The following is a 14,259-nucleotide window of genomic DNA, read 5'->3' as shown; positions in this document are numbered from 1 at the left end:
TGTACTTGGACAGAAGGTGATTGCAATGACTTTTTTATCAGTGGCTTTTGTAATTTTTTTTCATGTATGTATTACAGATGCTGGAGTCACACACACTAACTCACCAGCATGGTATAAAAAAAAGGAGGTCCTGCTAGTTGCTCTTTGCAAACAGAAAAAATTAGAGGGTTGCTAACTGCAAAAGATTATTTAAAAACAGTACATCAAAACAAATTAACACAAAAATGAAGGGAAACTTACAGGCCTGCCAGCTGGACCTGTTATGCCTTCTTGACCAACAGGGCCAATATATCCCTGTAAACAAGCAAAGAACTTATTAGCCCGCTGTGTTTTTCAATATGAAGAAAACCCTTGTGACATATCCTGGTTTAAAGTTGCTTAGCAAACAGCCCTATCAAATATCCAAAAGATCGTGGTGATACTCTTTCTAAATATTGAGTGCACATTGCAATAAAATCAATGAGGTAAGTATTTGAGTAATTTGTAATGTTGTGGTTGGAAAGCCCACATACATTCTTTAACATGAAAGTTGATGCACTAAAAACGGTGGAAACTTAAGTACTCTGATTACAAAAAACCATATTTACTGAGTTACAATCAACTATATCTTGAGCTATGTTACTGCCCACAAGTACTCTTACATGGCTGCCAGTAAGTGCTGTTATCTTGTTACTTTCCTGATCCATTTCATTTAGAGCAAACTGCTCATGTCCAATGTTATCTTCTATAGAAATATTTAGAAAAATAAAGTAGCTGTTCGAATAGGCTCCTAAAGCTGCTGCTCTGCGTCTGGTTACCCGAAAAATTCCGTTCTGTGAGGGCAATGGCAGCAGTGAGAGAAGAACATTTTGAACTAAGGTCTTCCATGCTGCAACATGCCTTTTGCCACTAAGAATAATGTTCAACCCCAATGGACAAAGATATGCCAGCTGGGAGAGTCACACTTAGTCAGCAGAGCTTGATTTTTTCTTTCTATATTAAGAGCACAGCTCTGGTTGTGTGTCTGCAAGCACGTTGCAGTCAGAGCAGCTGCAGGACAAGCAAAGGTTGTCCTGGTCTCAGACAGAAAGGTTTGGTTTGATTAGGGGGTTCTGGCCTTGTTAATACAGAAAAAGATGATTTCCTAAGTTGAAAATGTGTGCCACTTGCAAATCATCCTAATGATCTCTTTCATGGACGGAAACACTTACAACTTGGCCTGTTGGACCTTTCGGGCCCAGAATTCCAACTAAGCCAATGTCCCCTGCAGGACCCTGAAAATGCAAAGGAACAATTTAATCAAACATGGACACTAGCTATCCACTTGTTTCAATCTCTGGTAATCAGTGAAAGTAAGATAATTTCTAAGAGCAATAACAGTGAAAATACCAAGTGCACTGACCCAGAGTGTCTGTCCTTAGACGTGGTGTACACAGTTCTGCCTGTTCCAACAGTTCAGAGATATTTTGAACAAATTACTGTTAAAGCTCATTAATTCTACACTTTCCTAATGTTCTCACTCTGCAACTGGCTTAAGATCTAACAGAAAAAAAGAATAAGCACATACTTTTGGACCTGGGAATCCTTGAAACCCCATTAAACCTTGATCTCCATCTTCTCCCTGTAATAGAAGCAGACATCCTTACTATTATTTCATGTTGATAACTCTTGGACTACTTGTTTTGCATCAACAGCTGGGATTACATACAGTCTGTCCTTTCAGTCCAGTGTCTCCTGCTGATCCTTGATCACCTGGTGACCCTGGAAGGCCTCTCTTGCCTCGCTTTCCTGGATGACCCCGAAGTCCTTTCTCACCCTGTAAATAGGAGGAAAAAATAACTTTTATTACAATTATGAAAGTTATAAATGCAAATATGGGTTTCCCATAAGAAGTGTGGAACACACTTTCTCTTTAACACTTACTCCATTCATTTTATTTCCCCAGGAATGCTTTCCATAATTATATATACACTAAAATGCAAATATGACTTGACAGGTGCTTGACTTGGAAACATAAAACCCCTGCATGTTGGATCAAGTTTAGTATGATATGTCCCAGTGCAAGTAATAAAAATCACAAAATGAAATACAGAAGGTTAAAAGTAAATTTAAAATGTAATCATCTGAGCAATACACAGTGCACTTGTGGGACTCCCTGCTGTTGGACTAGAAATCTACATTGATTCAAAAGGAAACTAGAAAAGATCCTCCAAGACAAATCCTCTGAGAACTATCGAATATATAGAAATCATGTCTAGCTCAGGAAGTTACTGAGCTGCAATAAAAGCTGTGAATATACATGTTTCATCCTTTGTGCTTGTGTTTTTTCCCAGGTTTTACCATTCTGTTTTAACACAGTCTTTTCACCTGACTCAGTATGTCCACTATTAATACTTATTTTGTACTATATGTGGCTACAGTTTTCCCTCAACTCATCTATTCCTTGTCTTTTTCAGATTGCATGAACTTCTGAGCAGGAACTACCTCCTACAGCTCCTTGTCTAGACAAAGGAGTAAAATTCAGACTGGGAGCACTGGAAGTAAACAATACAATTAGCGAATACAGTTTATACTAAAATATTTTCATGAAAAGATAATAAGGACAGTATCCAGTTTTCAAGTAACTTAATGTTTTAAAGAACTGCTTAACAATAAAATCTCACAAAGCAGTGCAAATCATGATTTTACATAAAAATTCTATTCTAAATGAAGAAAATTATCTGTATTGTCACTATTGTTTGCCTATTTTAAACTTGAAATGAGTCTAATTAATATGAGGATATGCTGCTGTCAGGTATATGGTACTGTCTGGAAAATGGAGTCCACTCAGATTTATCTCTTTCTGATAGGGCTGAACAAGAACAATTTAAGTCCTATGGTAAATGGATGTCCCAGATAGAGTTATTAGCTCCCAAACTTGAGACTTAGCCTTGAAATTACAGTACTTCTCTGCTAACAGGTTGCTTAGATGTTCCAATCATCCCAACTGCTTTAGTAGCTATGGCAGTTTAAAATTGAAAGTCAGGAAACTTTCGGCCATAAACCTGGAATGAACAATTAAAAAGTGCATTGAATGGCTTATGGAGTTGGGAATAGCACCCAGATGGATGAGACTTCTATTTTTAAATTACAGTTTTTGGAAATGGGGTCAACGCAACTTGTAGTCTTAGCCTTTAGGTCAGTCTTGACATCGATTACTCATATGATTAACAGTGGTCTGTGATTCCACAGTCACTGAATGCAGCATGAAGACTAAGCAATATCTGCCATGCTGTACCTAAACAAGGTCCCATGTGTGTACCTTTAGTCCAGGTGCTCCCATAGGCCCTGGCATGCCTGACAATCCTTTGGGACCTCGAGCTCCAGGAGAACCTGCCAGACCTGGTAAGCCTGAGTTTCCTTTATTGCCCTTAACAAATTGAAAAGAATGGATTACAAGCAGAAAAGCCAAACATGTTTTTCCACTGGGTGCTGAAACAGCTGTAGACCATAAAATCAGTCAAAAGCACTTAATGCTTTCTGTATATATGAACACGCACAGAGTATATCAAAATATATAGAAAGACAATGATAAGCAGTTTTATCTGGATTTCTGCTAAAAGTAAAAGGCTGAAAATACAGTTGAGTATCACAGTATTCATTTTTCAAGAAGCAGGAACTCCCTATGAAACAAATGAGACTGCCCTCCCAAAGATGCATTCAAAATTCAACAAGTTTATTTCTAAGTATCAGGCATAATAATAATACTAGTATGGCTGTGTACACTCTGTAGAGATTCACACTTTACCACATGAAAAAAGATCAGAACATTTGTTATGAAAATATAGGGGAACATCACACTATAAACAAAAACAACTATTTTAAATGTGAAAAAAACTGAGTATGTGGAGTTAAGCCACTTTTGACATCTTAAAAAATACAAAATGGAAATTTGCTACCATCCAAATGAACATTTCTGTGGTTCAATTTAGTAGAAATATATACATATATAGATATCTGTCTTTTTTTATTTCATATGACATTCAGTTAAGCACTCCCAGAAATAAAAGGGTTATATGAAAAAGGATTTTTGTATTATATGTGATTTTCAGAGTTTTTGAATATGGTGCTGTGGCTTATAGACTGATGGACTAATAAACTTACATAGCAAAAGTTCTGGGTTTTTTCATTCATTGTGGCAAAAATCAGTTATAAGCCCCTCCTTACTACAAATTGTAATGGGGTAATGGAGTCACCTTGAATATGATTGTATGACATTTCCAGTGAAAAAGCCAAAATGTAAGAGTTCTTCAGGGTAATACTTTTAAATCCAACTCCAAAGAAGTTTAATTACTTGGAAGAGGTCCATGATCTGAAACTGGAGAGTCTAGAACAGGCTATACCTGCCCCCTACAGGTAACTTGTTTCATTTTTCCTTTGTTCAGCCAGATTGGGAATTTATGCCTGTAACAACAGTGCCTCATTCGACACCTTGATAAATTCCTAACACTAAATTTAAATTGGCAACCTTTTATAACAATTACTGGTCCACTGAGAAATAACCATACTTGAAATCAAAGTCATCAGACCATGAGAACAACTAAGGGAATTTTCTCCCCCTCCCTGGAGGGACTAACTGCAGCACTGTGTCACTGCTCCCAGAGCCAGCAGGTCACCCCTTCCCTTATGCTAACTCTATATCCTCACCAGAGTATCAGGAACAAAGGAGAAAAAAAGAAAAGACTTTGTCTCATTTTCAAGATGCTCAAGGAACTAACCTTAACCTTAGAAAATATGTAATGCAAAATGACAAGGAAGCAATGTAGAAAGCAACTTACCTCAGGGCCAGGCTTCCCCCCTGGCCCAGCCTTGCCAGGGTTCCCAGGAATGCCTTCTGGTCCAGGGTACCCAGGAGCTCCTCTCTGTCCTGCTGGCCCCAGTTTCCCCTTGAAACAAGTTCAAATCAAATACAGCACTGTTGTCTCTCTTCATCTTCACCATCATGCAACTAGATTTCAGTCACAGTATTTCCTAAACCCTACATAACAGCAGACCCAGGAATAGGAATGAATACTCGCAAAGCGAGCTGAGCTAAGGTTCAGAATGCTGCTGCTTTAACCTTAGATTTGCTGTGTTATGGGATCTGAACAACTTCAGCTGAAACCACGGGGCTACCCCTTTGTGTGCCAGGCCTGGAAGATGGCTGAGAGTGTTGACTCTTAAACTGACACAAGGAAACATGGCAAAGTAATCTATTTATCTCTCAAAACCCTCTCACCGTATAATTTTCCAGTCTTTATTTTACTAGATACTCAATCAAAAATACATACAAATTCTAACAATGCAAGTTTGTGGTAACTGTTGCTATACTTGCACAAAAAAAGCCTCATGTCACATGCAATAGAGGAACATTGATTTATTTCCTTGCAATTATTTCCCTTTAGATTGACATGAACTATCTTAAAGAACTTGGAGTTCTGCAATGAACTCTTTATGAATACATTTCTCAGAAATTTAAAATACTCTCACTACATCTTGTCTGTAAAAGTATAGTTAACAACAGTCACACAGAATAGAACAGATGTGTCATCTTAGTCTTATTTCTAAATTCTACTTGCTGAAGTATCTTGCATTTGGGATGTGCTTTGAAACTTCCTCAAGTTCTAGTTTTACTGCCTTCTCCTCCTGACTTCTCTGTGTATCTTGCCTATCCCTCTTTTGTCTGCTGAATGATACACTCTCGGCAGTCTTCCAGAGGAAAAAGCTGAATATTTACAAAAGACACACAGTTCCTTGCCTTCAATAGGCTCCTCTTGCCCTCTGCCCAGCAGGTACAAGCTCTGTGAAACAGCTGCATTTCTCCAGTTACTGACAATGTTTTGATGTGAGGTAGTAAAAGTTATTTACAATATGTGCTTGTGTGGTACTAAATATAACCAAAATAACCTTGATGCATTTTGTTCTCAGTTATATTTACAGAACACCTACTGCTTCCTGCTCTTTCTTCTCCCTCAGGGAGAAACAGATGCAACTTAGCTTCTCTGCAGTAAATCAAGAAAGAACATGAAAAATTTCAGCTCAGGGCAAGCAAGAGAAACAAATAAACCTCAAGGGATCTGCTGCACGTATCTGTCATGGACATGTGGATCCAAGCTTCTGTAGGCTGCAGCTGTTCAAAGAACTGATGGGGCCAGGACGAGCAGTAGTGGAGCTCTGTGCAATATAACATAATAACTGCCAAATGGACTAAAAGTCACATGCAAAAATGATCTAGTTAAGTAACCTTACAAGTGTGAAGGACCTTGGTATTATATTAGTTACATCTCACTTCCATATGCTGAATTCCATATAACTGAATATAATTCAGTATAATTTAACATAATTTCAAAAATGATTAATATTAAAAAATGACAGGAGTTCCTTTACACTTCCTGGATAATAAGAAGGTTACTTAGAGTGAATGTAAGATCTTCAGGTACCACAGCATGATTCAATTTTGGTTTTATTAGCTAGTACTGTCTTTGTTTCATAACCTGAAAATAGACTGTAGAATTTTGTTACTTACAGGAATTCCAGGTTTGCCTGGCTGACCCGTTGCTCCTTTCTTCCCTGTGGCTCCCTAAAAGTTACAAACATTTGTGAACTGATGAATGTCTTAAACTCAATCCCCTAAATGCTGAGGATTGTTCCCCTCTTAGTATGCATGGTCACTGCCTGGCTTTGGACATCCAGCTGATGAGAGAATATAAAACATTTTTGCCAATTTTCAACAAATCACCAAGATGAACTATTATTTCTAAAGGGAAAGATTTTGTCTTTGATATTTGTCAAGACTTGCTCTGTCATTATGTCTCTAGTATTCTGTAGCCAATTCCTTATTTCCAGGTCCCTGAAAACTCAGTGCAGTGTAGTACCAGGAGGATTCATTTACAGATCAGAGAAGCAAAATCTCAGGTGCCTTCCAGAGCTGTTTTGCCACAAGGAACTCCACTTAAGGGTAAAATTGAATGTAACTCAAATGTTTCCAAAAGAATCTCTCATAATGCTTTATATCATTCCAAAGTAAACCTATCAAATAACACATATTTACTATCCCAATTTTCCAGTTTTTAAGTGTGGTTTTGTTTTACTCTTTTCTACTTACTCTTGAACCTCTTTCTCCTTTTGGTCCTTGCTCTCCCAATTCACCTGGCTCTCCCTTTGAAAAAAACATATATTAAATAAATGAAAAAGCATTTCAATGCAGATGAAAATTGCGTTTTCAACAGTTAATAGATAGATCTCACTCGTTTGAAACACTTACTGGAAGCCCTTGTTGTCCAAGAGGTCCTCTAAGCCCTGGAAGCCCTATAAGACCCTAAGAAGGAGAAAATATAACATACTGCAGTACAAGTAACCCAGGCTGTCATGCTCAGTGAGTTACAGACTTGCACATAAAGCTCGTCTTGGGAGGTTCTTGATGGACCCAGATTCACCATCATCACCTAATAAAGTATGGTGAGATCTCCAAGATCAAACCTAAAGGAGCTTTTATGTTTTACAGTCTTCAAACTGTGAGTGGGAATTACATATTCTGAACTCCTGTAAGAATATATTAACTTCATTATTGCTATGTCTAACTGTATTATCTATGTAACTTGAACAGTATATTCTGTGTCAAGGACTGTCTCTTGTATTTCAGCAAACTGCATCAGTGGTAAGCATGAGTTGCCATTCATTTTTTGTGTGCTGAAAGGCTGAATATAATTAATGAATAATTATTAGAATTAGATTTACAGATTAGTTCTTAAAAAAATTAAGAGAAAAATGTTAACTCATTCAGTATTACAGAATCACAGAACTGTTTAGGTTGAAGGGGACTTTCTGAGATCATCTAGTGAAACTCTCCTTCCCGAGCAGGGCCAGGTAGAAAAGAGTGTCCAGGACCACGTGTAGTCAAGTTCTGAGTATTTCCAAGGATCGAGACTCCACAACCTCTCTGGGCAGCCTTTTCTAGTTCTCAGTCATCCTCACAGTAAAAAAAGACATTTCAAAAGGAATTTCCTGTGTTTCAGTTTTTGCCCTTTGCCTCTTGTGGTACTATTGGGACGAGTCTGTCTATTCATGTCCATTCCATCCCATCAGGTATTTATACACATTAGGGTCACTCAAGACTTCTTCAGCTCATGAGTGGCAGTTCTCAATTTCTCACAGGAAAGATGGTCCAGTGTGTCTTAAGAGTTCATCAGTTCAGGGAGGCCCCAGCAAGTGCATCTCTGCACACTTGTGAGAGAAGATGATACTTCTACTCCGTAACTCCACATGCATGCAGAGTATGCCATGTTCAAATAAAAACCAAGAGGTTTTACCTTGTAGCCTTCATCACCAGGTTCTCCTCTATCTCCATGTTCACCACCAGGACCCTAGAGAGAAAACCAAAAAGCAAAATAAAACAACTGAGCTGAAAGAATGCTGCAGTGAAGTACAAAAAGAAAGCTGGTATTTCTGTCAAAACAGACTAACCAGTGAGCTGGAACAGACAAATATAAATATGAAACTCAAACTTGGCTAAAGGAATAAACATGATATTTTTCTAAACAAAATGCACCGGAGTCAGACAGCCACTATCTAAAATATTTTGTAACTGAAGACTAGAAGGTAAAAGATGGATCTTACATAGGCCTAAATAAAACAGAAGTATTGACCTCAGTAGAATTTCCCCAGGTTTATTTATACCCATATATGATATCTGAATTTAAAATCTGAACAAATACTTGAAGAGACTCCATTTTCAAGAAATTCAAGGAAAACTTTCTTACAGTTTCTGTAACACAGCCCACTAAAAGTTGGGTTCTTTTCTGAGATTACTTTCTGTACTCAAAATCTGCTTTAATTTTGAACCTTCTCTTAATATAAAGACAATTTCAATCCCTCAGCATGCCTCATGTGTATGAGAACTGCACAGGAGCAGAGGGAATAGCATGATTTTTTGTGAGTAATGTAGTTCTTCTTGCTGTGTTCAGACACCTCACTAGCTCCACTTTAGGGGAAAGGCCCTTACTTCTGTTCACAAGAAGCCGGATTTTTCCCCGGGATTTCAACTGTCATTATAGCAAATGGACCAAATATAAATCAAAGGAAAAATGATGGGATAGGGAATCACACCTATAGAAAGTAAGAATGGCTGAGCCTTTCCAAAAGATATCCATCTGATGTAAAGACACATAATGAAAAATTGGCCAGTCAGCACTAACTGCAATGTATCTTTACAGGCCACAATTAATAATAAGCCAATTCTAGTGCATATCCACCAACATATACTATTATGCAACTGCTTGTATACTCTCCAAACTTTCAGCAACCTTGTGGCATGTTTCCTGTAAGTAATGCACAAGATGAGAAGGCCTCACTTGCAATGCTTGAGCAGCCAGCATTAGAGACAGTTCAGCTATAACACAATGGATGGAATCTCTTCCCTTGTGCATCACCATAATTAAGAACCTGGTCCAGACTCTTGTCTTCAGCTACATCAGGGTCTTACAGTCCTGCCTCTCAGGAAGCTAGGCATAAATATTAAGAGTAATCAGGAGAAAAGTAGACTGTACAAGAAGACTGGTACAATCAAAGACTGAACATGAAATGCTTTTAATAAGATTTTGAGATGGCTTCATAATTGCTGCTGAGAAATACTCCACATATGAATTCAGTACAAAAATGGTTACAAAATGCAGTTCTCTCAATGAGTTAAATTAGTTAGCAGTGAAAATGAAATAAATCAAAATATTTTTTTTATTAGTAAAGCAATTAGGTATAATTCAGGGTAAACAGAAAGGGTAAAATTCTGTTCCAAAACATGCTGGTCTAAATACAGACTAATGGCACTAATGTAATTAAATAGAGGGCACATGCACTTAAGCAGGAGAGAGCACATGGCTGCATTTTTCAGAGAGCAATTATGAATTAAAGGACCATCACTCTACATTTTTGTAAAAGGGAGTACTGACTCCTGAGATAGGGATATAAAGCTTCAGAAAGAACCCCATTGGTTCCTAGCTTGAGATGCACAAACATAATTTTTTTGAGAAAGAAAGACCTACTGGTTCACCTATGGGCCCAGGTGGTCCAAGGACTGCATTTTCTTCGCCTGGGAAACCCTAAACCAAAGATAAGTATTAAAAAATGTTAACTTGGAAATTCAACCTCGTCTACCATGCACACAAGTTTTAACGCTAATAAAAACCAGAGAGCACGCTGTATGGATACTAAAAGTGAATATGATGCTTATGGTTCTGATATAATGGAAATAGTAGCTTCATTTTAACATTCACATAAGAAAGCTAAGTATTTATTCTCAAGGGCAGCTATAAAAAAAAAGAAAGAGTACTTGAACAATTTTCATATAAACATTATTTAATGAAAATAAAGAATAAACAGGGTATTTGACAAGAGGGAAAAAAAGTAAATTTCTTCCACTATTTCAAAAAATACACTTGATATAGAAAAACAAGTGTACAGAAGACTCCAACATTAAGCCTGAACTCTATTAAATTTCAAATATGAAACAACTGCCATCCAAGCTAATATCTATTCCAGATGATACCGAGCAATATTGCATACAAAGAGACTCACATTTTAAATACAATTAAGAATTTTTAAAGTGCATCAAAATGCTTTTTCAGAAATGACCAAGCAACCCAGACACCTAGCTCCCAGCAATTTAATTTTCAGTTAGGATTTCTGAAAATGATATCAAAACCTATTTATAATATCAACCACTAAATGCCTATTAACCATATTCATTGCAAAACTAGCCCTAGTATAATGTATTTCTCTGTCAAGTGTTACTCCAAATCAATCTTCATGAGATGAATCCACATACCTGGCTTGGGGTCACACAACCTTTAGTCAGCATACAAATCTGTTTGCAGGATTTGAGACTTCACAACAGTACATTTGACACTAAAATAGCAGCAGAGGCAACATCCTGTCCCTAACATTTTGAATTAACCACAGATATTTGTCCATCTCAGTTGGACTTTCAAGCAAATCTGTGGGTGTACTCACAGACTAAGAGTTGAGTAAATATTTAGCTGGTTCTGCACTGATTATTTTTGTCAGCAGTGCTCACTAAGAGCAGTGGTGCTATCTGATACAATAGAATGTGTTTCCTACAATGGGTACTTTGTATTTTAAAACCTCAAGCATTTTAACAGTATAATTTGGGACTCTGTCTTTGAATGATCCATTTCTCTAGTTTGCATTTCTTTCCATTTTCTCTCACAATATGAACAAATACTGCAAATGGTGGCTTTGCTGTGTGCTGTCAAAAACAGTGAGCATGCAGTAACACTTCCTCTGTTTCTAATTTCACAAATGGTAGGACAGGAAAATCCATCTTCATACCTTTTCTCCTTTGGGGCCTGGGGGTCCTGGGGGCCCTGGAGAACCCTGGTGACCCTTAAGAACCAAACCAAACAAAAATTAGTTCCAAACTAAATAATTAAAGAAGTAATTAATTCCAAACTTTCTCTTAGCTATTTGTTACTATTGTTTTGGTTTTTTCCTGCTTTTTAATAATTCTAAATCACGCTATGACATCAATGGCCCCAGGCAGAAGATGGATTGTGTGCAGGAAAAGCTCTGAGCACAGTGGGAAACCACAGGTTCTGGCAGGGCTTAATGCAGGTGAGGGGGGTTGGGGGAGGGGGCTGGGCAGGTTCTTGCTTCAGGGTTAGGGTCACTGATGGATGTTTCTGTTTGAAAAAGAGAGTGGACAGTATGGTATGTAAGAGAGGACTCAGTCCATCTATGATAATTGTAACTATTTTTCAGTGAAAGCCACAATATATTTATGTTCTTCAACTAACCTATTCAATCAGTTTCTGTTACTGAAATAGAAACTGCCTGGCCAGACAGTGAGCAGAGGTCATGATGTTTGCTCAACTCTCTTTACAATGAATAGCTGTAGTAGTTTCATAGGAACTTTTTTCACAAGGGTGAGATACACTGGACAAACAAGGGTTTAAAATCAACAGTAAAAAACATGCTAATGAACTCACAAAACCCAGTCAACACTGCTTAATGCTAACATTTCTGAGTAGACAATCATATGTCCTATAAACATAAGTGAGTACCTGGCTTTCCTAAAGACATTTTTGTAGTCTAGAGACAGATCCCTGTGAAATTAGAGTACTATAGACTTACTCTGGGATGTGTGTGTACATGAATTCAGTAAAAAACTCACCCCATAACCTGGAATTCCTGACTCTCCTTCGGGCCCCATTCCTCCTGGGTGTCCCTGTTAAATGCAATAACAAGTGAAAGAAAAATAAACTCCATTGTAAAGTGTTCCAACAATGCCTCCTTTATAAAGTCAGCATTTGGAAAAACCTTCAGATATTGACATTTGACATCACAGACAACTTTCTTGTTAGGTCCAACTTCATTTATTAAAGAATACTGGGCTTTCCCATGTTCTGAGGAAAAAAGGGTCAAAGTTTTCAGTCCTAACATTATAATCCTTGTGCATAACTGAGATCAAAAGGATCTGAGCTTTCGGAGGTGTGGAAGAGCTCTGTTTGTAAATGCTAGTATGACAAGAGAAGCTGAGGGTGATCATCACGTAAGGAAGTTGAGTCCTTCTTTTAAAAATATTAGCCATTATATAGTTAACTTTACTTCTGTACTTCATGTGTTCAGGAACACACTGCTGCACTCATTGGCTACAGGACTGGACCCTAAACTACTGAGACAGGCACGTGTCCTCTCTAGTGCAGAGTGTGGATGTCTGTGCATCTGTCATGCAGGGTGGTGCAAGCTCAGGGAGCTCAGTATGAAAGGAGATAAAAGTTAATAGAAATAGACTTAAATCAGTTAACTTTGAGTGAGAATCCTATTCCACAGGAGTAGCAGTCTTCATCTGAAATGCTTCGGTTTAGACATGCATAAGGCTAACTGTATGTGATAGCAAACCCCATGATTTCTTTTCTTGGAACTGGAAAGGTTTAAAAAATAACAATAGCAGTGAGGTTGTATGTGCAGTGTGGGGCATGAGTACCCCATGGCATACTCTGCCATCCCACTCCACTGATTGTCCGGGGACCAAAGAATAAGATGAGTCCTTCCAGATCCATGGCTCAGGTTTCTGTCTGGAAAGGCGCACAGGTCTTGTTCTGATGCTGAAAAACCGTGGCACACACTGGGGGACACAGGCTGGGAAGGACACTCCCTGCATCTTCAGCTACCTCAAATCTATGGCTTGCTTCTTTCCATAGAGAGACAGGACTCTGCTAAACCAGAAAAATACGAGCTCTTAAACCACCCTGTTCTGTACCAACCATGGGACCTCGAGTTCCTCTTGCACCTTTGGGACCAGTTTCTCCAAGTCGGCCAGAATCACCAGCAGGTCCAATTTCTCCCAGAGGGCCAAGCTGCCCCTTTTCCCCCTGTTGGTGTTATTGTATTAAAAGCAATAAGAGATTGACACTAAGTTTCAAAATGTGATTTATGCTTATTCAAAGTGTGTAACAGCATTATTTAACAGGTATTACATTTTAAATACGTCATTTATTGTAGTTATTAGAACGTCCGAACTCAGAACTCCACAGTACAAAAAAAATCACCACTAAAGCCTTTCTGTTTTGTTTTAGCCAAAGTTTAACAATTTTTAATAGAAGTAGAAACTGTTCTGAGTTGCAAAAGCAAATCTAAATTTCCTAAGGTTCTGAATGTTACTGATCAGAGAAAGATAACAATTCTAATTGCTATGGCTAGCAAGAAAAGAAATGGCTTAAAGCATGACATAAAACAGGGATAGTTTTGGTTCAATGGAATTTAGTAATGTAAATCTGCATTTCAGATAAAAGGAAGGGATCTGGGAAAAATGAAAAATACTACCTTCTTTCCTAAACGGCCCCTCTGACCTGGGTTTCCTGGTGTTCCTTCAGGGCCCTATAGATTTATTACAGAAAGAAATAGAAATGATTGAGAAAGGCCTAGAAACATGTTTAAACTGTGCTTCAAACTGGATAACTAATTAGGCTTTTGCAATGCAGAGAAGTGGGAGGAAAAATGTCATTAACTGTAGCTGTGAGCATGTCAGTAGGACTGTTTAAAGTTTCAGCAGAAACAAGTGAGCAACTAGCAGGGATCACTTATCAAAGTAGTGGAAATTCACTGAAAATAAGAGAGAAAAAACCCGAAAAGTCTTGTTCACACAGAAAATATTACTTCAGGAATAAAATTCCTTCAAGACAAACACTGATTTTTAAAATAGCAAAGGCAGAGGAAAAGTAGGAAAACCTTGAGGCTATCAAGCCTGAA

The 14,259-nt window shown here is 37.9% G+C and overlaps 1 protein-coding gene across 1 annotated transcript in view; it reads right to left on the bottom strand.

Annotated features, from left to right (window-relative positions):
• The window catches only part of COL24A1 (collagen type XXIV alpha 1 chain), a 113,472-nt gene that overhangs the window by 12,029 nt on the left and 87,184 nt on the right, over nt 1-14,259 (bottom strand). The window contains exons 38-52 of the mRNA XM_071565036.1: nt 13,834-13,887; nt 13,275-13,382; nt 12,182-12,235; nt 11,341-11,394; nt 10,035-10,091; nt 8,307-8,360; nt 7,262-7,315; nt 7,103-7,156; nt 6,524-6,577; nt 4,797-4,904; nt 3,281-3,388; nt 1,688-1,795; nt 1,547-1,600; nt 1,191-1,253; nt 241-294 (exon numbers count right to left, since the gene is read on the bottom strand). Of these exons, the coding sequence (XP_071421137.1) occupies nt 241-294; nt 1,191-1,253; nt 1,547-1,600; nt 1,688-1,795; nt 3,281-3,388; nt 4,797-4,904; nt 6,524-6,577; nt 7,103-7,156; nt 7,262-7,315; nt 8,307-8,360; nt 10,035-10,091; nt 11,341-11,394; nt 12,182-12,235; nt 13,275-13,382; nt 13,834-13,887 (1,038 nt within the window). The remainder of the gene's footprint in view (nt 1-240; nt 295-1,190; nt 1,254-1,546; nt 1,601-1,687; nt 1,796-3,280; nt 3,389-4,796; nt 4,905-6,523; nt 6,578-7,102; nt 7,157-7,261; nt 7,316-8,306; nt 8,361-10,034; nt 10,092-11,340; nt 11,395-12,181; nt 12,236-13,274; nt 13,383-13,833; nt 13,888-14,259) is intronic.

The sequence above is a fragment of the Pithys albifrons genome, chromosome 10, assembly GCF_047495875.1.
Source record: "Pithys albifrons albifrons isolate INPA30051 chromosome 10, PitAlb_v1, whole genome shotgun sequence".
Classification (NCBI taxonomy): domain Eukaryota; kingdom Metazoa; phylum Chordata; class Aves; order Passeriformes; family Thamnophilidae; genus Pithys; species Pithys albifrons.
Note: the sequence above shows the minus strand (reverse complement) of the source record. Positions and strands in the feature narration are given on the sequence as shown.